At 40.8% G+C, this 25,794-nt stretch overlaps 1 protein-coding gene across 1 annotated transcript; it reads right to left on the bottom strand.

Moving 5' to 3' along the window:
- Positions 1–883: 883 nt before the first annotated feature.
- LOC104150432 (cytosolic phospholipase A2 epsilon-like) lies at positions 884–25,051 on the bottom strand. The gene is made up of 21 exons (XM_068945979.1): positions 25,012–25,051; positions 24,239–24,322; positions 21,388–21,460; positions 20,404–20,540; positions 17,283–17,414; positions 14,368–14,408; positions 13,821–13,863; positions 12,982–13,045; positions 12,294–12,460; positions 12,059–12,151; positions 11,681–11,718; positions 10,405–10,540; positions 8,873–9,009; positions 7,844–8,066; positions 6,888–7,002; positions 5,715–5,852; positions 5,046–5,153; positions 4,072–4,263; positions 3,379–3,545; positions 2,366–2,546; positions 884–1,199 (listed from the first exon to the last, which is right to left on the bottom strand). The coding sequence occupies exons 1-21, from the start codon at positions 25,015–25,017 to the stop codon at positions 964–966; spliced, it is 2,511 nt and encodes an 836-aa protein (XP_068802080.1). The 5' UTR covers positions 25,018–25,051; the 3' UTR covers positions 884–963.
- Positions 25,052–25,794: the final 743 nt, after the last annotated feature.

Raw genomic sequence — 25,794 nt, forward strand, 5'->3', positions numbered from 1 at the left:
ATATGAAACAATCTCATCAGCACACCTGCCTCTGGTTTAGATGGCAGTAGAAATAAAGCTGTAGTAGCAGCTACAGAGCGACTATCTTGATGTTGCAGAACTGAACAGAGTTAGTTTCATAAGTTTTATTGCCAAGAACGTCTGAGAGCTAACAGCAGATTAATAAATGAAAATAAGGTTATGGTCAAAGCCTAGGCTGTTAGACCATTTCTCCAAAACCAGTAAGCGTAGGATTCAAAATCTTAGCAGATTCCTTGGTTTTAAAATCTACTCAGTAGGCAATAGCCTAGAGCGTTCAGGAAAAGTGGAGCACTTTCAGATATTGTACTTATTGGATGCTGATAACCCTGGGGTAGTTCATCAAAAATTTAGACTCAGTTCAATGGCGGTCAAACAGGTAAATTCGACGAAGATGAGACTTCTGCCTAAAGGAAGGACACTGACAAAGCCAAGGTTATCATCTCTAGTTCCATTCTTTGATTATCAATCCTCCTTTTCCAGGTGCAAGAATCTTTTGGTATCTTTAGGCACCTTCTGCTATCACTAGCAGAGACACAAGGGAGGACTTTACTTGATCTTTGCTTTGGTCTCTAGAACAAAGACCACATGCCACTAAAGGTTGCACCCAAACTTGGCATGGAGTTTTGTCAGGTTTAAACCTCATCACTATATCACTATATATCAAACAGGACCCTGTAACTCCAAAACTTCCTTCCCATCCACTATTGCAGTGGAGTGAATCTTAAAAAAAAAAAAAAGAAAAAATCACAATTTGCTAATGACTTTAATACCAGAATCATCATTAACCACACCACTCAGTACTTAACAAAAGACATGATTTTCTCTATCGAATAAGCTGACATGGATGTTCATTTTGTATGGATTCATGTTCCCTGGTCATTTAAGTGTTAGTTACCAAAACATCTGTGTATCTCCTTTGGGTGATGTTGGTCAAAATATACTTTAACAGAGTCTAGATGACTGCAGTAACGAACAGCTTTTAAATTGCTTCCGTTCCACTGCAGTTCGCAAAGCCTGAAGAATTAGATGTTTATTATTCAGGATGTTGTAGTTGCACAAGTTCAGCAGCTTGTTGAAATTCTCTTCAGTATACGTAAGCAGACCAGTGCCATATGGAGCAGCACAACTGGACACATCTACTCTCCCCTGCTCCATTTCTGAGGGACTGCGCTCCACATCTGAAGTAAAAACATAGCAAAGTTCATCATAACAACATTACTGATGTTGAGAGACCTATAGCAAGCAATGCAGAATAGACAGTAACAGCCCCAAGAAGCTTAGTTCCCTCAGGAAAATAGCTAAGGATGGCTTAGTTATGATATAGACACTAAATCTGCTACACTACTAAAATCCAGTAGTTTACCAATTAGCCACAATTGCAGCTGATACAGATTGACTGGCAGAACAATTTTGTCACGGAAAATGCTTTCCATTCAAACAAAGTTTTCCACGAGAATATTCCACTTTTTCAGATTCAGGACTTTTAACTGTTCCATTAGGTAACTTGAGATGACTGTTCATATCTACCAACTGGTGAAGAATGACATCAGAAAGCTCCTGGAAGGGGAATTCTCCCTCTCAGGTGCCTGAGATTTCCAGGACTTTAAACAGATGCCACAGGACAAAAGAAAAGGATGGTGAAACTACACAAGGTCTTTTCAATAAGGCAGTGCATGGGGTTTTGTTCAGTTTTTCAGTAAGTTTTCCTGGTTCATACTAAATTGGGAACAAGAAAACGGGAAAGCAGTCATGCAAGAGTATCTGTAACTTGAAACTGAATTTACCAAGTACTTTTTCCTGGAGGAAAAAATTGTCACAACTTATTCTACTGCTGAACTGAAAAAATAACCTGGCAACTTTTGAAAAAAAAAGTCACAGAAAACAAAGCAGCTTGTACAAATCCTTAGTCTTCCTATATATTGCCTGCACTTTCTATTTCAAGATTTTTCAATTTCATTTAAACAAAGAAACAAGAAAAGACTAGCTTTGTTAACAACATACATGCAATACCTGATTATAAAAGATTGCTGAGTGCTAGTGTAAGCTAGCAGTGAATGCAACTTATTTCCTGCCTCCTATCCTTGATTATCGAAGGAAAGGAAACTGTCCCAGACTCCAGATGCATTTTATCTCTAGCTACAGTTATTCACGCTTTTAATTTCGAAGTTCTACAGTTCAATCCCAGATTAGCTGGCCAAAATGACTTCCATCACAACAGGACTTTGAATACGGTAACTTAGCCAATTGAGAAGCTTAACGATATCTCATTTTAAAGAGATGAATTTAGTGGATAAACTGGATGGGACAACCTCAAAAAAATGATTGATTAATGCTCTTAACTTACTAGGTGCCTTGTATTTTTGGAAGGTGTCACACACCAGTGGGAAATAGAGCAAGATAGGGGCCTCTGAGTTGTCCTCAAACACGTAGCACTCCTTCAGGTGCTCCCGGTCGTCCTCGCTCAGCTCTGTCCGGGGGAACGGGATTCCTTGCTCTGAGCAGTACTCTGAGAATAGGTCCAGCGGCTGGATCGTTGAAGAACAGAGTTGCAATGCAAAGACAGGTTGAAAGAAAGCTACCAAAGCCTATTACTGATATTTTATTGCATTGGGCAAATATGTGATTATTTTACATCTCCTGCAAATGTGGGTAATTATCCACTGGAATAAGCCTGCCTCCTTGATTTTAAAACTTCCTGAGTGCAGGACCGATGGCTTATTTTCGAACACTGTATATTTTTAAGTCAAGGTTACTGTCTTCTAAAACCTATACAAAATTCAGCACATTTTGGTAGATTAGTGAGCACAACAGATTTGGATCATGAAATTTTGATTAAATATAGTTTCTCACAGATCACAGGTTCTTGAGTATTTGTATTCAGAGATCAATGTATTGATGCCCTGTTGCAAACAAATTACACTAATTTCAATCAATGTTTCTTCAAACATGACAAAACACTAAACCTGACTGAGGCTTACGTAAATATCTAGAGTCAAACGTAAAAGAAAGGAAATTCCAAGTTTTCATTCAAAAAATAGCAAAATTATGTACAAACTAATTACATTTTTAAAACTTATTTAATGAAATGTTAAGGAACTTGGATACCACAGTGACAAAGCTGCACAGATATGCAGAAGAGGTAAACTTGCGTGCGTGTGTGTGGCCCTGAGTGTGTCCCAGAAAGCTATAGAAAATAGCTCTGATAATGAAAGCAAGATTTTGCTTATAGTGTTGCATAGTATCACTAAAGCGATCCCTTAATTTAACAAGAACAGACCATTTTCTGAAAAAAGTGAAATGTGATAATTCAGCTGCTGGAGTCCTAGAGATAAAAGAATCACTGCTTCAAAACATCACCAGGGTCTGTGATCCCCCGCTGTAATTCAAATGCAGAATGACATCCACTTTCCTCTCCGGCCTCAAAATGGGTGGGCAGCTGGTATTGATGAAGAAAGCTGTATCTACCAACTTGAGGTAGTCATCCATTTGATTCAGTTGGTTGGGAGCAGAATCGAGTACTGTGTCTGAAAGTCAAAGAATTTACGTCATTAATTAATCGCTGCAGGCGCAAGTCCATTTCTTTTCAAATGACCATAACAAAGTAAGCAAGTAAAGGCAGTTTGCTTTTTCTGTATTAGTCTTTTTATGCCTCCATGGCTCAGCCCTGAGATCAGTACTAGGGAGCAGTTTTGAGGCTTATCTTCATCCAAAGTGATAATTTAAGTTGCTTTTTCAGCTGGTGTAAATCTGGGTGTGGCTAGATATTTCAGCTTCAGTGGAAGCTGTGGGCTTTTTTGTGGGTTTTCCTGTGAAGAACAGAGTTGAAGTAAGCCTGCAATGGCTTCTTCAAGACAAAAACAAGACCTGAAATAAATCATCTGGGACTCAACAACTCCACAGACAGCTTCCCAGCATGAGTAATTACTTAACTGGTTATAACATCATCAGTCAAAATTCGCCTTAATACTAAATCTTAGCTGATATTTGGCCTCACCTTGTATCAGCCCTCAAATCACCTTCAAAGACGCATCTGAAAACAGGTCTCCTTACCTTTCCACATGCAGAAGCTATCATGTTCCAAGTATTCATCATGCAGTTGCAAGCCCTTGAGGAAATTATGATAATTTGAAACCACTGGCCTCCCTGTCATCAACTCTCGAAGAGTATTGGAAAGACAGCCTTTGGGAACAGATAAGTAAGTCGTCTGCTCATGAGACCTTTTGGGCAGAGCAGGTTGCTCCTCTGTGGAGAGGATGAGAAGAGAGTTTTTATTCGCAGCTGTTTAGAGCATCTCTCTGATACTAAGAATAACAAAGAGTGAATTTGAATTTCTGATTGTCTCACATCAAAGGGTATCTCTGAATACTTTAACAATTGCTAATCAAAACAAGTACTAGTTAACTAGCTCAGCTCAGTAAATCCCAAAAAGAGAACAGGCTCAAAATCATCAACAGCCAACAGACAGAGCAGGTGTATCCCAGCAGCGTATGACTCCAATGAAAAACTGAGAAGTTCCACTCTGCGCCCAGCAGACAGCCACAGCTTAACAAGCACACAGCGAAAGGCAAGCTCATGCCCGGGAAGCCCCTATCTGCTCTGGAGATGGCACCCACAAGCAGTACGTAACTGCTGTGTCAGCTGGAGTGGAGGTCGGGCAGCCGAACCACACTGCCCTGCCTGCAAGCAGGTGCTCACGTTGTCATGCAGACTGCATTTGGCAGGGGCGTTGGTCTCACAGCATCATCCTGTCGCTCCCCACCTGGCCTCTTCCTCCGTATAGGGCTCCCAGTAACCCTCTTGCCACAGACAAAACTGCCCAGGGATTTTGTATGGTGAGCAGCACAATGCAGTTTTTTGCCTGCTTTCCAGTGCAACTGTTTTTTTTCCCTCACTCTCAAAGGCTTGGCATCCCCAAACCCAGAATCAGGCACAAAACCAAATGCCTCCAAAATGGCAGGCTTCACATTTCAGAGAGGTGTGAAGGTAATGCAGATGCAAGTGAAAAGGTAATCCAAATAACCAACCTATGTCAGACTCCGTACCCCGGGTCCATCTGTGCCAGAAGTCCTCTGAATGACCCGAGAGGTAGACAGCATCCATAAAACTCTGGGAAAATATATTACTCCATGTGCCTGGAAAGTTTAAAAACCAACAACAACAACACTCTGCTTAGAACTACTGTGCATTTTTAGAGCACAGCTCTGGAGACATACTTAGTCAGTCTTACTCAGCCTCTGCAATTGTCTAAATTAGCATTGTTTTTACTCATAACTTCATATTCATCCAATTTTATCCTAAATACCCAGTTACGATATTTTATGGATTGGAATATGAATACCAAATGCCATACCATGCCACATAATGCCTGGATTATGATCAGGCCATTTTAAAAACCAGGGGTGTTTATAACACTCAGCTGCTGATTTTAAATACTTCAAAAGGTAGTTCTAACAAGCATATTCTGTTTTAGTCTAATTTAAAAAGCCCAGCAAATTAATTGCATCTGCCTTCGGAATTTGCCTCCTCTACAGTTCATTTTGCCTCTTTAGGATGGTTCATTTGAGACTTAAATTGCCTTAGATATGTTATCCAGTACTAGTGTTTCTCCTTGCAGACAAGCAGTTATTAGAAGATGACTGTGGGTAGCCAACTACCTATTTATAAAGTTGACATTTTCTGGGATAATAAATCACCTTCCAAGAAGCAGATCTGGGATTCTGGGATCTTCTTCATCAGGCGACCCACGAAGAACTCACTACCAAAATCCTCTGAACGAACAAAGGCTCCGTATTTCAGAAAACCCACCTCATACGGTGTGAACTCCACCCACTCTGCAAATAAGGCATCAAGAAGAAGGATTTATTGCAGCTACCTGAACACGAGTAAAAGGACAAGGTTATCAGAAAATCAAAAGCTTGAAGAATAAGAATTGTAGCCTCAGCATGCTGGTGACAGACCATCACATTTTGAACAAACAAGTGCCCTTCAATATATCGTGTGTCAGACTGGTGAACACAAAAGCTAAATACACCTCCTGCACTAGCACCAAGAAAATCCATTAAGGTTGTGGCTCAGGTCCAGCTTGGTACGAGGAAGGGAAAACTGAGGCTGAAAGTCCACTGATAGTTAAGGTACTACTCAAGCTGTGTTAAGTCCCCAGACTCAGCAACGACACCAGCTACTGTTCAGTCTGAGATTCTGATAATCGTTGCCTTGCGAAGCTCAAAAGACTCAGATGTACTGAGCAACACCTTCCCAAATCTTGGCTGAACACCCTGAACCGCAGGTTGTGTCTGGAAGCAGACGACCAGGTTCTGTATTTTGGCCAGATAATGCCGAGGAAATGGTCAGCGATCGGCACTGCTGCTCAGCATGTAACACTGCTGCTGCTCCTTAGATCTATCTCTGCATACTTGGAGCCGCTTACTATCATTCCCCCCTCCCCGGCCTTCTTCCCTTTCCCCCTACTCCTTGCGTCCCTTTGCCCTGCTCTTCATGGCTTTCTTAGACTACTGCTGCCTTGGCAGCAACCTGAGCAGCTGAAAGAGGTCGCGAGGAGCACGAGGAGGGGAGGAAGAAAGAGCAACAGCAGTGGTTCTCAAGGCTGCAAGCAACAGGCCTCTCTGCCCCTCGCAGGACAGCGTCTTTGCACAGGAATGTCTCTCATATTTGGACACTTATTTTTCCTCCAAGTCGGAGCCCAGATGTGAAAATAGAGAAAAAAGAAAGAAACTATTTAAAAGAAAGCTTTTAAAAGAGGCTTATGATATTTTAGAAGCTTAGATACTTAAAAGAAGCCTTTGGCAGTCACCTAGCCCTAAAAAGAAACATCTTAGATACATAAAAACATGCATAAAAATCATTACCTTTAAAATCCAGAGTGCTAAAGTCATCCTTGACATTGAGGGACAGATATACGGGCAGTGGATTCTGCCCCTGATTCAGTGCGAGTTGCTGATCAGAGAGTTTATGGGTGTTTTCCTGTTAAAAAAATGGTTGAAAAACATGAAAATGATGCACAGACCTCATAAAGCATCTAAGCACAGACTGTTATAACGAAATGTCTCCTATATGTCGGCAGATTTTGTTCCATACACTTCAATTGTTTGACCACATAAATATGTACATGTTCACCTATCTGGGACACTCCAAAACCTTGCCAAAGGTCACTGACGCTTCCAGGGTTTTGTTCTGGAGTGAGGGACAGAGGGGGAATGCAGGGAACTCATTTCTGCAGTCACTGCCACGTGCCTTAGGTAATTCAAGGAAAGGGAAAGCTACTTGGCTACCTTGGAGATGCTGCAGGTCAAAGTCAACCAAGGCTCATTTAAATATTGTTTTATTGTTTGCTAGTATGGCTATATATCGCTATGCCTGAACTTAGCTATATCAGAGCCATCTCTCCTCTATATGTTGCTAGAATGGTCATTTGATCTGAAATTAAAGAATAAAAATCCGTTTCATTAATGCCCTGACTTTTCTCATGCTCAGACATTGCCCTGAGATGCTTCCATTTAGTCTTACCACGTTAATTTTTTCTACAAAGTCCCTAAGAAAGACCCCTAAGAAATTTGAAACATCCTTAACAGAAAGTATGCTGCATGTTATTTTTTAATGCGTGTGCGTATGCATGCGTGTGCGTATGCACATTTCCAGTCAACCTAAAACTAAAGTGTTACTAAAGGAACTAAAGTGTTTACTTTAGTTCAAAATTCTGTCTTAGTATCAAATGGGCCTTTTCTCTTGAGTTATAATTCAATCTAGAACTGTAGACATGAAAAATTAGAATTTCTCTGAAATAAGGGATGTATATATATAATACCTCATTATGTAACATAGAGTCAATGAAGAGTCCCCACAGATCTGTAAAAGACACCTTGTGCCCCTCTTGCTTTCTTTCACAAATCTCCTTTTCATAGTACTTCAGATGACCCAGTGAGAAACAGCGCAGCTTGCTTTTGATCACATGTCTCCGGATATCATCAACTGGCCCTTTGAGATCCTTTTGTGACCAGTTTGCATCTTCATATAACTTTGCCATGGTCCTGATAAAAAGAAAAAACAAACTGTGGTTCAGGACAAGAGTTTATGAAAATATATAGGCTTATATGACACGTTTCATGCAAAATAGTTTTGCTTCAATTACATGAGGCTCTCCACCTCCAACTTCCACCTTCGAAGAGCAGTTCAAAGCTCCAAGCAGAATTTAGATTATACAATGATGTTTTCCTGCATGAAAACATTCAAAATCATTTTGTTTCTTCTCAGAATCAAAAAAAATGTAATGAGGAGCTACCCAAAACTTAGCACAAGTTCGTATAAAATTAACCTTTGATTGTCCTGCGTCAGGCTGCAACTTTTGTCTGAAGATGGTTACTCCAGCTGTTTCATTAAAAAAATACACATTTTTCCCCCGTTCTCTGTGCCAGGCACTGATTTCATGACAGAAACAAACATAGCCCCTAAAGAGAATGTAAAACATATGGCACATGAGAAAGGCATGCAACCAAGCCACAAAATAACTACAGCTGCGTTTGCCAACTATATATAATTGCAGGGTAATATTGATAAACCATCCAGGCTTGTCGATCTCTTCTCTCCCTCCCTGTAAATGCTTCAGTGCAATCACAGTAATACTTACAGTAGCTTTCACTCAGTTTGTCTCTAGTGGCAGGAGGAGATGAGCAAAGCCTATGGCACCGAGTGGTCCCATGAAATGGGTGGCAGGCAGAGCTCCAAAAGGGAGCTGTCCCAGGAGTCTCACCACCAAGCTGAGTAAGATCCCTCAGCCAGGCAGTGCCTTTTATTGGCTCTGTTAGCATGAACAGCAAACAAGGCCAACTTTGCTTACCACGTTGTGGCAGATAAACCACTGATGTATGAGACACAGTCCAAAACACCTAACTCTTGGAGAGCCAAAAGACTGCCAAACATAGCCGTCATGGACCTTACTCCACCTGCTGCGGTCGTGACTGCCACCACTGGCACCTGTTCAGCACACAAAGGCAAAGCTGTTCACTAACAGAGGAATAATAAGTGATCGGCACTCAGAAAAAGTAGCATTAAACCCTGATTCAGGTGGGTTTGGACTTATTTCACCCCGTTTGTGCCAGCACTTAGGCATGTGCTTGAGTTGCATTAATTTCAGTGATACTTAACATACACTGAAAGCACCATTCTGATCAGTGATGCTCGGCTAAGTCAAGATCTGCAAGCATAGCTCTTTGCTCACGAGTCTTTGAGGTGATCAGCCACATTCTGCAGTGTTTTCTTTACCAACAGGAACTTACTGAGGACAGACTGATAGATCAAAGGCTGCCTGGATCTTTTTCAATTCTTCTTTAAAATTTACATGCAGCATTTGCTAATCTCCAGGCAGATGGTCTGCCTGGAGGCACGAGGTGGTGGGGGTGCCTGTCCTCTCCCTGACATTAATGCTTTACGTTATTTAGTCTTAACCTTCCTCAGGTACGTGGCCATTCTCTCTTTGCCCCGTAGTTAGCACAGTCCTTAAAAACTGGCACAACATATTTCTTCAGTTTTAGGGATATTTTTACCTTTAATCTCAGCCTCATTGTGTTTCACCATCTCTCCTTGCTTTTGGGTTTTGGGGTTTTTTTTATTTTTTTAATTCATGTAACTCCATAACCCTTTTATCTTATTCTGTTGGATCTACCTCAGATTCACTTCCCAGCAATTCCCAGTTTATGCCCTGTGCTTTCTGACCTCCACACTCTCAGGCTTTTTCATTCCTCCCCTCACTCCTGACTCTTTTCAAGGAGGTTATTTACCCAGTTAACTTTGGAGCTTGTTCCTCCATTCTGATATAAGTTTCAGATCTTTTTGTTTAGTCAGAGATGAAAAAAATAAAGTCCTATCCTACTCAGTATCCAAGTCCATGAGAACTTGACTTAGTTGACTTAACTGCCTAGGTTTCTGAGCATCAATGATTCCTCGCCACAAGCCTTCCTGTGACGAGAGCACCCAGGAAGCACCAAGACCAGCCCTTGTATTAAGGGCGCACTGTGGTTGCTTTGCCACAGTGAGTCAGTGGTGCTTCACCTCCTTCACACTGCAGCAGCCCCAGGGGTTACCAAATTCCCACTATGCTCATGTCCTGCAGGCCAGCTGCTTTTAACCCACAAAGTGAGGGTGGAGATTGGCAGAAAAACCAAAGAGCCGTAACAGACCTCATGAGAGCTTCTCTTCCTCGCTCTGTGCCAAAAATTCTTGGTTATAGTCTGGGTACAAGTGAGAATCTGGTCTGCATACTTTAGTAAAAAAGACGTAGAAGAGATACATGGGCACACCTACAAGTACATTACACCCACTTCATTCAAAGCAGGACAGAATATTTCAAGTACCAAAGGCTATCCCACACACCTCGTTCTCCTGTAGGTCTTCATCTAGCTGAAGAACTTCTTTCAGAGCAGCAGCAACCACTTTCTTCCTTTTACAGATAAAATCCTCCTCCTCTGCACATAGACCAAACCCCAAGCGCAAATCTAAGTTCTTATATCTAGAGCATAAGACCAGAGCACAAGATAAATGTTGCCTGTAAGCCATTTCTAGAGCTATGGCTCAAGACACCAGGCAAACTCATCTCCAACAATAAACCAGTTTCCAGGAAGGCTACTTCCATACATGCAAAGATCTCACTAAGCAAATGAGAACATGTGTGTGGCTTTCACAGATCCTGTGTTTCTACCTTCCTGCAGAGATATCAGAAGTGTATCCTAAACTATTTCATGCAGTCATTAGGAAACTCAGTGAATTCTCAGCCAGTGAAAAACAAGAGATATTATAATTAAACTCAAACTGTGTCATACTGAGCCCTGAAATGTGAGCACCTCTTAACAATATCTTCCTGCGTATTTCCTGAACAGCAGAGTGGGCCTAAGCAATTACTTAAACTTCAGTACAATCCAGTTCTTTACTGAGAGCTTGTGTTGCAAATACTTAAGTCACAAAATGTGTCTTAAATGTTTGCCTTCCTATGTGTACGTGATCATGAACTTCTTGCGCATCATTAATTTCAAAACCCTTATTTCACAGGTCTACTGTTTTGGGGCAGGGGGGTGTTCAGTCAAGAGGTTCCTTTGTCTGTTCCATGATCCTCAGTTAATACTCAGTAAAAACTCTGATTTACCACCTCCACCTGTAATTACTGCTTGCAATGTAGCTAACTAATCAGTAGGGGGTAATGGTGCCCTTCAGAAAAATCACTGCTTGTGAGCCCACTGGTGAACTACTCACTGTCCAACTGTTTCATTGAAAATGACCTGCAGAGGACTGATACATGAATAATGATGCTAAAAACATGCTACAAATGCATTACACACAAATCTGTATGTATTATAGATAAAGGTTACTTACCACAGCAATTCTTAGGCATCAGCATTGGGAAGTACTGTGACTGGTTATATCCCATGATTACCTACCCCAGTCCTATGCTGAGCTGACAACCGATTCAATAACATATCAATCATCTATTAACCCTTCTCCATATTTTAGTCTTGTTAAATCAGTTATAATCTTTACTCCATCATTTTGAAATAATGAACTAGTTTAAGTTGTAGCTTCCCTTCATCTATAGAGCATACTAAGAAAGGATAGGAGATGGCCTAAAGAATCATTCAAAAGAAATAAAAGAATTTACCCATCTTCTTCCCTCACATGCACATCATAAGATTCACCCTGAAAATCAAGAGTGAAAACATCATAAATTTTAAATGGAGCTGAAAGCTTGTTACAGTTAGTTTTCACAGTATTAGCAATTACTCAGCTCTATAGTCTAGCTGGTCTGTTCTCAGGCCTTTTGCACACAGTAATTCCTACATTTTGCTTTTAAAATATATCTTAAAGAAATTAGCAATTCTTAATATACTACTCTTTCCTTGAATACTGGTTACATATTCTAGTGTCAGCAGAACTAAGCATACTCAGCTAGTACATCTTTTAATAAGAAATCAGGTGTCACATAGATATAGCTTACGTGTAATTGAAATAATTTCAAAGGCTGTCAAAGGTTACTCACTCTTGCTACTGTTACTCTCTCTCGCAAGTCCAGAGAATTCAGAGGCACAGCTAGGGGACGACTTATGCCCCTTTCCCTTTTATCTGAGCTATGCTGAATTAAAATGAAAAAAAGATTGTTATAAGATGAAAATGGTTTACAGCCCATAGGTATAAATCGACCAGACAAGGGCCAATTCATGATGCTTCCCACAAGTTACTTGGCTTATGGATAGCAATAACAGCTAAAGGCATACACCACAGAAGAAGCTCTCTTTTGGCAGCATAATCTCCAGGTTGGCTTGACTGTGCTTGATGTAGTGGAACAGGGCTGTATTGCTGCCTCTCCTGTTGCAGCAAGGACCTAAGGAAACATCTTGCCTTCCTTCATAGGATCCTTTCACTGCGAAAGTAAAATCTCTCCCTAAAAGCGAGAAGAAAGGCACACAAAAATCTTAACGGCATGCAGTGCTGAAAAATAACAATGGAAAACACCCTGAGGAAAGTTTCAGCCTTAATGCAGTCAGCATGAATTTGGACCAGGACTTCTGCTTCCCGCTGTGAACACAGATGCAGTCTGAACAAGGACCAAGACAGAGAGCATGTGCTAGACCAGTGGATGCCCTTGAGTTCCCACCATAGTCTTTCACTCCTAGTAGTTATGTCTCTTCTTTCACTTTCCGTTCTTAGTGCAGGTAGTTATACTCTGTCACACTACAGTCAAGTTTCAGTTTTCCTCACTGTATCTGCATAGTTTCCCTTAAGCCACATAGCCAGGTCACCTACAGAGGATTTTCACCAGCAGCAAGTAAGTAATTCAGGAAATCTTTCACATCCCAAGCAGCCCTGATACACACATGAGGAAACTAAAATGGATCACATATGTTCTAGACTTAGCTGCATCTTGCATAGCATAAACAAATAGTGACAAACCATTAACCTCACTTGTGAAAAGGCTCGTCATCTTTATTGCATCCACCTGTACTTCCAAATGGGAAACATCTCGAGACTGAAAGAGAGAAGCAATAAAATCATTGGTCACTGCTCACAAGGAAGTTCCGGATGCTCACAGAGAATCTAGAGCTCCTGTGGAAGGACCAGGGTTGGCCATGACTTCCTGTGAAGATGAGGTAAATTGGAGAGGCTGATTCTCAGCTTCCATAAAGCTGGAAGAACTACTGTAGTCAATGGAGCTAGGATAGCTGAGGATGACCTGTAACATTTAAATATAATTAAATGCCCAACAGTTAACAAAAGGAATTTTTCCCCCTTCTAGACAATGTTTTAACCTCCATCCTCAATCAAGTGAACTGAAGGATGCTTATGAGCTCTGTGGAACAACTGAAAGATGGGCCTGTATTTTAAGACCTCTGGGCTGAAGCTGAAACTTCTCAAGAGTAGTGATGCACAAAGGAGGAAAAAGCAGCACAGGGGCATTATACAGCCCTTCGGAGATGAGGGGGAAAGAGCATTCAGTTCCAAGATTCCTGCTTTCCCTAGTAATAAATTTGCTATGGCGCTAGACTCACTCACTTCTGAGTTTCCTTGTTTTCCTTGTTTACTACCATTTCTTCAGTGGCAGCTCACTGGCACTGTGGCAGAGCCCTGATCCAAGACTCTCCCAAACCAAGCGTACTGTAAGTATGACCAAGTTCAAAGGCACACTTGTGCCTCATCTGAAAAGGAGTAAAGGCTATGCCTAAGGGATACCTACACTTATTCTGACTATATCCCTCAGTTCTTCTGTACCATTAGAACATAAGCAAAAGAAATAAAATGATTACCACTAATACGCCATTAGTAATGATGTTTTCAGATACATCCCGACTGCAAAGCAAAAAAGAAAAGGCTTATTTAAGGGCTGGTATATGACTGATTATCTTTTTGATGTGAATGATTTGCTCTATATTTAACTTCTCTGAGTTCAGTTTTTCTAGATGCCAAGTGCCATCAGCACTTCCAGCTTTCAGCTCAGCCTTGTGCTCACTGCCACATCACAGTCCCACAGCTCCCAGAGGTGTTCCCTTCCTCCTCCTCATCTCCCCTGATCAGCATCATCTCTCCTAAGGTTGAGTTACAAAATGAACATCCACCTGCAGCTATAAACAGTAACGGTAATAGTAAATGGAACTGTTACAGCAAGTGCAATAGCAACTTTCATCCCAAGAAGGGAATTCACCAGATTCAGGATGGAAGAGGAACCAGGGGAAGAGGAAGGGACAGTGTATCTAAGGTTACGTATATGGAGCCACTTCCCTAATGCTGAGTTATCATTCTCTAAAATGTCAACTTTTCTGATGACACACTCTGGAACATTTAGTCTTTACTCACATGTTTTCCAGCAGAAATTCCACTTCCAGCTCTTCCTGATTCTGAAAATAAAATTTTTTATTTATTTATTTTTTTTTTTTTTTAAGGAAAATGAATGGATAAGCTTTTTGCCTTTGATGGAACTCTAATCATTTTTTATAACTCTCACCCACAAGATTTTGCTCTTCCCACTTCCTTTGTGGCATAATCTAAAATGAACAGAGCCTTTTCATGTAATGCCTCTCCATTGCTCTACCATTTAACAAACAGTAAGCTGTCACCCTGAGGAGCAGAGGAAAATGAGTATCATGGAATAGGGGACAAAGTCCTGTTGTTCATATATTGTAGAGGTGAGACATAGGTCAATCAGTGCAGAGGAAGGGAGGGATAAACAGGTGGACAGAGGAACACGCTTGAGAATAATGGGACCCAGGTGGCGAGTATACGTGGGTTAAAGCAGAAGAAGAATTTGTAGAGTATGGGGAGTAAACATGAAACAAGGGGTGGGAGAAGAGATTGACCCGGGAAAGGAAAATTGTCAGGGAGAAGGGAAGAGAGGATGGGAAGACTGCAATTGCAAAGGGGGGAAAGAGTGCATTAGGGCCAAATCAGGATGAAGGAGAAAGAGCAAGAACACAGAACAGGAGGAGAAGAAAGGAGTAACACATCAATAACATCCAAGATGGCAATGAATAACTCTCTGAATTACTTTACTGCAGACATTTCCTGGGTCCTTGCATGGAACATAGCCAGTTCAGGAAATACCATCCACAAAACCATGTATCATCTCCTGTATCACCCACAGGGAGGAAAACAGTATTCAGTGGAAGATATAAATCTTTTTCTGACAAGCTCCATGTGGAAAACTTTTTCATTCAAATCCAGAAGGAACTAACCTTTACAGATAAGCATCCTTTCAGTCTGGCTGTGCAGCTTATTTTAACTTTGTGAAGAGGATGAAAACTGGGCCAAATCTGATAATGTAGTAGCTAAGGAAAAGCCATCACTGCAGTAACGCTGAAAGTGAGTATTTTTGTATTTACTAGTTAATTTTAATAAGTGAGAAATCTTAGTTGACTTCTTTGAGAACTGGACCTGTGGTATATAAACAAGCAGCTGGTTGTTCTGACTGTTTGTTTTTCCCAAAGCTTCTATTTTATGAGAAAAAGAGCAACGGCCACAGTTTGCGGCACAGAACTTTGAGGGATGGATTTTAGAAGCATTCGCCTTATTCAGATGCAAGGTAGAATTTTCCTCTGGTATCAGATCCTGACAAATCTGTACTATCCAAACTTATTGATGATCTGTTCCAGCTTTATCCAAATACTAGCAGAAAATATTTAGAAGACTCTGGCTTATAACATCTGCCACGTTTTGCCTATCTTACCTGCCCATCCTTCTTATCCTGGAGTACACACACACACACACACACACACACACACAGACAAATGATTTTTCTAAAAAGTACCATGCAAATTTTTGTGGGTGAAAGATCTGCAGCAAAGCAACGGAAAGACTTGTTAAACCACGCAGTGAGCAACAGGCACAGTAGGAAGCAACCTGATATTACCCATTCCCCCTCCTCACCCCTCCTTTTGAGAAACCTTAGCAGATGAAACAAATCATTATGGGCAGAGGTGGTGACATTGCCTAAGGTTGTCCAGGATGGGCTAAGTCAATTTTGCACACACCTAGCTCAGAGCAACCTCATAGCTTGATTCATACTTCAAATGCTTTCGGTCACATGATGCTTATCTCAGGAAGGTCATAGTCAGCTGGTGCAAGAATACTGGAAACCTCAGTAAAGGAAATTATTAGCTTTCTAGAAGAGTAATTAGCAGACACTCTCTTTCCAAAGCAATGGAAATATAAAGCATAGGCAAGACCATTTTCCAGACAGCCTGATATAGTGATTTAGAAAGAAACTGAACTATGCAGTTCCTAAGAACTGTAAATTCAGAGCCTTAGCAAAATGATGAAAAAGCCCGGAAGTCACATTACTATATGCAGCCTTTAAGCAGAGGTAGTGTTCATTTTGAAGAAAGTAATCTGAGTACATATTTTGCTTTTTTAAAGGACAGACCTCTTCTGTGATTTCCACCATCTGTCCTTTCAACAACTTCACCCCCCCTCCACCAAACATTTCATAACAAGCTCTTTATCTCCTTTAATATAACCAAACACACAACATTCTTTGAATTATGTGCTGCAAATAAAACTCCAAGGTCATACTGAGTAGATTCTCATTCACCAAGCACTATCCACTCTGTGCAATGACTGACCCCCAGCTCCTCTGAAAAAGCAGCATGTAATCATGTAACAAAAGATCATAAACCAACCTGCTGAGATTTTTTTTCCCCCCCTCAGTAAAATACTATCTTTTACCAGAAGGGGAAAAAAATGGTTTTTCCTGAGAAAATATAAATGTTTACCATGCATATTGCCTCAAAGCACAGGATGGAATTTGTGGTGAAGCTGAGGACATAGCTACTACGTAGCTACTAGCTAATGAAGAGGGCAGCGCCTGGAAATGGGTGCAAGGCTGCTCACATCCCTGTTTTATCATTCTCCTAACAGAGATGAGAGCTCTGACCACCAACTTCCTCTTTTTTTTTCCTCCCTCTCTTTTTTTTTTTTTTTTTTTAAAGAAATTCTTAACGGTCATCTTGTTTTTCTCATGTGGAACAGAAACATTTTGAAATTTCATAAAAAAACAGAACAAGAAATCTGTTTTGCACCTAACTAATCACATGACTATTTCTGGCCTCTCCTAACCTCGGAGTATTTAACTTTGTGGCTTTAAAAAGATTATTTTAATGTAGTCCTAGTGTATGAGCACTGCAATGTTTAACAGAGGTACTACCTTTGGAGAAAATTCTGACCAGCAGTATTATTTTACTTATCCACCTAACTTTGCTTGTCTTTTCATTTCTTACCTCTGGATTCAATTCAAAATTCAGGTGAACTTTTTCTCCAGGCTGGATTTTAGCTACATCAAAGCAAACAGTCAAAAGTTGGTCATTTGGTGTGAAAGTATCTTCATCACAAACTGTCAGCTCCAGTATATTCTGAGAAGAGAGGCAGAAAAGGATGTAAATGCCATATTCTGGGACTAGCAAGCCCCAAAGGAAGGCCTGGAATTAGTTCATATGCAGCCCACGCTCTGTTCAATGCAGGCAGACAACAGTGCAGTTACCTAGATGACTTCAGCAGGCCTTAGTTCAGGTTAAACACTCCCCTGCGGTTCAGGCTACAAAGCCAGGTACTGATCTAGAGGAGTAAATCGTCAAAAGATTTGATAGTAAGAGCTCAAAAAAAAAAAAAAAAAGCAAAAAAAGCTGCCATCCATGCATGAGAAACAGGCATGAGGGTAATATGCACTTTATCAAGTGGAGATTACACATTCTGTTCACCAAGAACCTTTGCCTGTGTATTCAAAGCCGCTACCTTGAGAAATTTCAGCATATCACCAGAAAGTAATGGTAGAGATTAAACTCTTAGATGAATGGGAGGTAGAACACATTAGCTTAAGCCTCTTTTAATAAGACTTAAACTACTGTGATTTCCCTTGCGTTTGCCCTGAGCTTGGATTTCCCATAGTATGCCAAGAACACACAGTACTGTTAAGCCATAGGAAGCCAGCTATTGAGCCTGGATCTTGTATCACTCGCACTCTGCCTCTGACCTATTTCTGCTAACGTTACAAACATTTTAAAAGTTTCTTAGCACTGTTCTAAGGCAGAATAAAGCACTCCACTTTCCTCCACATGACCCACAATCCTTTTAAACTCACGTTCATTCAAAGCATGGGATGAGTGTTATCCAACTAGAGGTCAGTAGCAGATGTAAGGTTTCATTTCTTACAGCCTATCGGGTTTCTGAAAATGTGTCTGTTTACTGACAAAACGGTTGGTATTAAAAAAGCTGTGCCTGTGCAGTTTCTTCACAACATTGGTTTTGTCTAAAGCATTTACTCAGCTTTTTATAATTAAAAGATGACTAGTTTTTAAAATTAAAGGATGACTTGCACTTTTTTTGAAAAAATCCATAGATTTACGCAGCATTGTCATAGTTGTTGTCATTTGCCACCAAAAACACCAAAGAAATGTTAAGATAAATTTTAATGGGTATTTATTCCTTTTGTTTTCCCTTGTTTTATAGATTTGCTTGCTTGAACATAAAATAGCATGTGTGTTGGAGGCATTTGTTCAACTTGTGGAGAATATCATCTTCTAAAAGCTCATGTAGTAATAGCAATTACACACAAGAAAGCACCAGTCTGAGAAAGGAAACAACCTTCTGTGGCTAGGAAGCAGAGCCTGCCTCCATTACAGACTTTCAGATAGCCAAGGAAACTCTCAGATTTAAGCTACTGGCAAAATCCCAGCCCCTTTGATGTCAATTGTCAAACATCAGTGGGGTCAGGATCTCACCTACCATTTTGAAAGAAAATCAGCCAGTCACTATGCACAGTTGTAACATCACCACCAGCCAAGGACCTTCTAAGACACAGAAGTCTCCCCCTATTCCGGCTAACCACACTTGTACCAGGAGGTTGTATTTCGCTCATGCTCTCTTTGATATCACCTACATCTTCCCTTAACCATCCTATTCTTCATCAAGCCTTAGGCCCACGTAAAGTGTCTGTTGTGGAAAGGCATCTAATTTCTTCTTTCCTCGCTCAGTGTGTGCAAAAGAAGAAAATCACATGTACCCACTTCTGAAGACCGGTTTGTACTCCACTGAGGTTAGCTGAGCCCAAGGAGGATAGAGTAGGTCAAACTCAGGAGCATTTGACTTACCCACTCAAGATTGCTAACGAACTCAAATCTGTAATTCACTTTTTTCTTTTAATCAGCTTCGCCTGACAGAGGCGAAAACAAAGGCTTAGGGATAATGAGGCAGCTGACAGGAGGTAAATAACCCTCCGCTGCAACAGCTGTTGGCTAGCTCTACCCGCCCCTCTTCTGACAGGACCGCTGTTACCCTCAAACTTCACAGCTCGGCTTTGGGGCTCATTCACTGGCCCGCAGTAAAGTTTCTTTTGCCAAAGTGAATTGCGTGCCTTTTCCAGAGGGGTGGGGGAAATGTGGGAAAGGCAGAGTTTTCACCCTGAAAAAAGCCAGTTAAAAAAAAAAAAAAGTTTTGTACATTTGTAGTTTGTAAGAAATGGTGAGTATTTCTTACAGACCCTCCCAAAAGGTAACAGTTTGTTCACAATCACTGCAAGCAGCCTTGGAGTCCAGGGAAACACCCCGAGTCCAGTATTGGCTGGAGAATTTCAGTACTGCTCGCAGCTCAAGACGGCTGCTGTCCTAGGCTGCTTCCGAGGAGAACTCTGCTTTCCTCAGTGCTTTCCAGTTTTCTATGGCTACAAAGGGTCAGGAGTTTGGGGACAAGGAAAATGGATGGGATGGGTTGCAGATAAAGGGAGAAGCGGATGCTGTAGGGTTTTTAATCAATATATAGCAAGATTGAAAGCCACTTTCTACTACTACCACAAGCTACTTTGGTAGCTTGTAGCTGAGGATTGATAACCTGCCAGTCTCTGCTGGGTGAGGTTCTGGGAGGTCAGAGGCCCGGCAAACGCCAGGATCAACAGTTAACTGAGGACAGCACTGAACAACATCCACATGGTGGAAAGGTGGAAGCACCATGCTGGAGATCTGTGGCCCTCCCTCCCCACTGCTGATGCCCCATACTCTGTGACCATACTGTGACCGCAGCTGGTAAATTGGAAATACATAGAAATCTTTCAGGCAGGTGTTAGGATTGGCTGGTAGCAAAATATTTAGCCTACTGAGCAAAAAACAAACTTTTCAACTACCCATCAAGCTAGGATGGGGAAAAGTCAGAGGAACCCCACTACGTTAGTGCTTCCAAAGGGTCTGGTGGTCAGTGGCTAAAAATCCCGACATCAGCACAACTCTGTTAGTACACTCTTGTTAGTGTGCAGTTAGCAACCCAAGCACTGAGCGTCAAACACAGCAGATGAAGACCTCCTCCCCCCCCCCCCCCCAGAAAGATTCAACTTATTAACACAGGGGTAGATCTTACCTTAACTGCACTTTGTATAGTGAAATGGAAAGCTTCATTCCAGACAGGGTTTTTGCAGTTGCATACAGTTCTTGTCCGGGCTTCCTGAAATGAAGCTGTTGGCAGCCATAGCTTCACATAGCAATCAGTTTGACTCACTGTATTAACAAAAAGATGTGTAAGTATCACAACAGCACATTTTTATTACTCCTTTTGCCCAATTGGGGGGGAAAAAAACCTCCAGGTAGTACTAAATATTTCATTAGACCCGAAGGAAAACATTCTGGATTTGTTATTATTTAACTTTTCTTTTAAATTTAAGTTAATTTTAAACCAAAGTCAATTTTAACCTCCAAATACTACTCTTTAATGAAAGTCAAAATAATCAGTTTCAGCAGTGTGGAACTGAACCATTCTGACTCTTTTGATCTTTTACCTCTATTTTCAATAATTTGCCAAATTCCAAACAAATTAATGTGATTTCACTCTCTGAAGCTTCACTTTTCAAAAAAATGAAATATTTAGTTTTGGGAGGTTTTTTTGGTCTAATTGTGACGGTAATGGACCAGTCATCCAGAGTCAAATAGCAACAAAGAGACAAATGTAGCAGTATTAAACACAGCCACTGATTTTATCCTAATATCTTTCACCAATATGCTGTTTTCAGAAGGCAAATGCACAGTCTCTGGATAAACGAGCAATGAAGAATTACGAATTTGGAAATACGAAGCAGCCAGTGAAAGGAAGGATGACTTAATTCCCTATATGGGATTTGGTGATTTCTGTCTTAAACTGTTTTCTAAATTAGAATAATTGAGTCTAAATGATAAAAAACAGATACAGCTTCTGCAGCCTGAAAACCTGAGACACTCCTGTAAACCAAGAAACAGTTACCTAACACCATTGGGTTCCAATGACGGTGGTCTTTTTAATAACCAATGAACATGCTAGCAGTTTTGGAGTGAGAAGGGAATGAATTGTGCCGAGAATACCAGTGATACTTACACAGGTCTGCTTTACGGACGTTTCTCATCCTTATAATTTTTACAGTGAGCCAGCACAAGTGAGGCACTTCTGCCTGCAGAACAATAAGGAAAAAAAGCTTAACCATTAGCAAAGCACTAGGACATAACTAACACAACCCATCCTATAGCACAGGGAAGAGGAAGACAAATATTTAAAAAATAAGTAATCATAGGCTATTCTCATACTAATGCAGTGAATATGTTTCCATTTTAATTATCTTTAATTATGAGGTTCCAGACTTCTGTTTGCTAACCAGCTGTGTTTATAAAAGGTTAAGTTTTAATGCAGTCTTTCAGGGAGTAGTAGGAAATACCATAAAGAGAGTTTTCACAAAAAAATCATTAAATAATTGCCCCAATGAAATCCAGCTATCTTCAGACTACAGGGTCTGCTCTTTAACTTTCAGTGTGACTGAGCACAGCAGATTACAACCCAGCACTTTGCACCACGCTGATCCGGGGACCATGAGATGTACCTCCTTCCTCAAGCAGTGACTGCTGCTGCCCACATCTGCTACATCACATCACTGCAGAACAGGAAAGGTATCTTCCTTTCCATAATGCCCTAGCCAAGATATTATCACTGCTACTAGCTAATCCGGCTACATGACGTCATTCATAACATCCGCCACAATACCGAAATACAAGACCCTTTTGAAAAAAAAAAAAAAAAAAAAAAGGAGGGGCAGAGGTGGAGGGAAGATCTAAGAGTGAACTGCCCAAAGTGGGACTCCAGAGCTCGTCCGATAAGGCCCTGAGAGCTATAATTACAACATCAGGAAAAAGGCTGAAATCTGAGCCCTGTGGGAAGCCATTCTTCCATTTTACATATAGATCCATCTAGCTATAAGGTAGCTCTCGTGTTTCAGGTCAAATTTGAGATGATGTAATGAAGAAGAGGTTGTATTCCTTCATTTCAGTGTAACGTTTTAGGTAAAGATGAGTCCATTGTGCATAGATAAGGTCCATATTAATCAAAATGCAACCAAATTACCAGAAAATTCAAAACTAACATATAAGCTAAACGTTGAAGGAAGACTAGCAAGAACTGAAGAAAGTATGAGTCACAATAACTCTAAAAAAATTCAAGAAAATGGCAGGTTGCAAATACAAACTGGATTACGAAGTTGATAGGACACGAGCAGAGAAAGAAATACTATAAAATCACCTGTGTGCTAGATTATGCAATTAAAGACAAAGAGGCAAGAATAAAAATTGCAGTTACCTATGAACATACACAAAAAGTTCAGAAGCATGAATAGGTGAATTAAAATGCCCTGGTTTATTCAGGGCTTCTATATCATACACTGCTATAGATATATGTTCAAGTGGCAAATCACACGACCTCACTGATTTGCCAAGGAGAAGCACTGAGGTATAGCAGCATATTGACAACGTGTAGCACAGTGTAGGGTGCTACAAGGGAATGGCTTGGAGGCTGCACAATCCTCTCCTCTTTCTTTCCCCTACCTGACTCCCTGTTACAGCTACACACAACTCTATACTTGCTCACGGGGAAAACAAGACAATTTTGAAGAACACCACAAGTAAAATCCTGCATATGAAACCAGTAGCTCCATTAACTAAATTTTAAAGGGCAATTAAAGCTTCAAAGTATCCTGATTTCTGAGAAATTCCTCCTTTGGGACTTCCTTGTGTACCTCTCCCTTTTGACGCGTTGGTCTCTTCACAAGACCAGACTAACCATCTAAAAAGCAATAAGTCACCAGGCTGAATGTTATTTAAACTCCACTGCAAAATTCTCAACCCAGTAGTTTTCTCTCAGAAAATGTCATTTCAACAAAAGTAGCAGGTATGGAAGAAACCCGTCAATCTCAGCAGAGTTTTTTTGCAGCAATGTTTCTGAAATGGAGATGGAGAGAAACGGCAGGAAGAGATGTTCAAGAGAGTTACTGAAAACTTGACTTTTCATTCCAAATACAGAGGATTAGTTTTTCAGCCAGCTGCAGTATCATTCAAATCCAATAGTTTGGAGAAAGTTTATTCACGAAATGAATGAGGCACTAAGAAAATATGCCAACACAAAAACAACTATTGTCCCATACGGTTAAAGAGTAGCGAGTGCTCTGCTCTCACAAGTGTAGCAAACACAGGAAGTGTCCTACTTCTACACTGAATGCTGAGAACTACAACTGCATTACAGCAGGATGGCAAGAGGGGGGAAAAGTAAAATCAATAAATACAGCTAAGGATAAGATCCAGGAAACTCAGAAAAAAACATGGTAAAAAATGTTATTTTATTACAGCTATCTCATTTATTGACATTTAAACTAATTATCATTCAGAAAAGGAAGTAAGCTGTTACATATTCAGCATGTAGCATATTTAATACCTTTCAAAACCTTTCAACAGTTCCTTTTCATAAAAATTACGGTTCAGAATTATTTTAAGTGAGAGACATTGAGTAATACATTTTATCCACTGATCTGTCTCCATAAAGCAAAGGGAAAATGATTTTGAGGCTAACCCTTGGGTGTTACGAGATATGGTTAAGCTTATGTAGCGAGGTTGCTGTAAAATCAGGACTAAAATCTAGCTCTCCCAGTTCCTTGCCCGGCATCTTAAGCACAAGTTCATCATCGTCCTCAGCCTCCCAATCCCCAAGTCATAGTGAATGTTTTCCACTCTAGAGGACACATTCACAGAAGAAACAAACACTCCCCTAACTAATAGTTAAAAATAACAGCTCTCATAACTCTTGAACTTGGGGAGAAATGGGAAAGGCTGATGAAGGCTCCAGGCAGCACAGCTGTTGCTCGTGTCCTGGCAGCCCTCCCCTGGCAGCACAGGTGCTGTCCTCTAGGTAGTACCTTGTCTGTGGCGTTATGTGGTCTTCCACGATTCCTCCTTCTGACTCCAGTCTTCCTATGCAGATTTGTTTGCATGAATCGATCCTGGGGAAGCGGAACCAAGAGAGGGGCCAGTGATGAAGCCTACAAGTGAACAATTCTTGGTTTTCAGTTTTCATTTGGATTCAACACGGCAAAAATAAGGACCCTATCATTTGCCCACGACAAGACTGGACGCACCTCCCTGTCTCACCAAGGCCATCTATGCACTACTCATGCTAACAAACCTGCGTGTTACAGACCCTTCTGTCTGTAATTTAAAGAGCAACATTTCCCAAACCTTCGCTTTTGGTGAACCTCAACCAAGATAGCCACACAGATCCTCCCACCTTGCTGCTGATTTTCTCTTACCAAAGGTGAATAGGCTGACGATCCCATTGGTATCTCTGTTTTCAGAAAAGGCAAAGCTATAATGGTCCAGTCTGTAAGCCTCTCAGCTGGCAGGTGCTCCTTGAGCACACAGCTTTCCAACCAGCCAAGGCAGGTGACAGAGGGTGGTATAAATTGACTCATAGCTCCACCTCCCGCTGATTTCAAAAGCACGAATAATGTGCTTGTTCTGGGCCACGTAAAAGAATTTTATTTTCTTTTACAGCTGCAGTGATTTAGGGGAAAGCAGGAGACAGATCAAACATTTTTATCTTAGGCTCACCCCAAAGGAGTAAGGAGAACTATTCTGGTAGGAGCAGATCCTGGTGAGAACATAAGAAAGGATCACATTATCACAAGCTTACTGGCATTACAGGGTACTTGATTCAACAACCAAGAACGCCTCTTCCAGCTGTATGAATGCTTATGTCTCCATGTGTGAGTGAGAGAGACAAAGAGCAGCAATACATCAGCAACAGCTTCTGAAACAAGTCACAAAACAGAAGTTGCTCTTTTAGCAGCTACTTCTATGTTTAAAGATACAACCCATTGAAATAGCTATTCATCACTGTTAGGTTTGAGTAACCCCATATAGCAGTCAAAGCAATAGCTATAACCCTCATGTTCAGATAGCTATAACCCTCATGTGAACTGGAGAGGGGCTAAAATTACAGCTGCAACTACAGCTGTCTGCTGTGACTATGGCCCCTGTAGCCCTCAAAATTCATACCTGTGTTCTGGCAGCCCCACGTGAATTGATTTGACAGACAGTGATAAAACTCCAGCGGCTTTCACTGTAACTTCTCTGCAAATTACACCCACAAAACAGAGGCCAACTCTCATGTATAATTGCAAACAGTTAAATAAAACACTTCACACCTTCTCACTTATTTCTATTGTTACATAAGGGATATTATGGGGAAAGCAGAATGAGTTTTAAAACAAACAATTTTGCATGAAACTCTTTCCAAATAAAAACATTCATTTAAAATTGCCAAGACTGACTTCTTTCTTATTTTAGAATAGTTTCACGTTACTTTTTCAGTAATAGCACCCAATACACAGTAACAAAACAGAAGTACCTTGTATTATCACTAACATACTAAAATATAACAAAAACAGCTATTATTATTTTTAAATCACTAAAA

Source organism: Struthio camelus, chromosome 5, assembly GCF_040807025.1.
Source record: "Struthio camelus isolate bStrCam1 chromosome 5, bStrCam1.hap1, whole genome shotgun sequence".
Classification (NCBI taxonomy): Eukaryota; Metazoa; Chordata; class Aves; order Struthioniformes; family Struthionidae; genus Struthio; species Struthio camelus.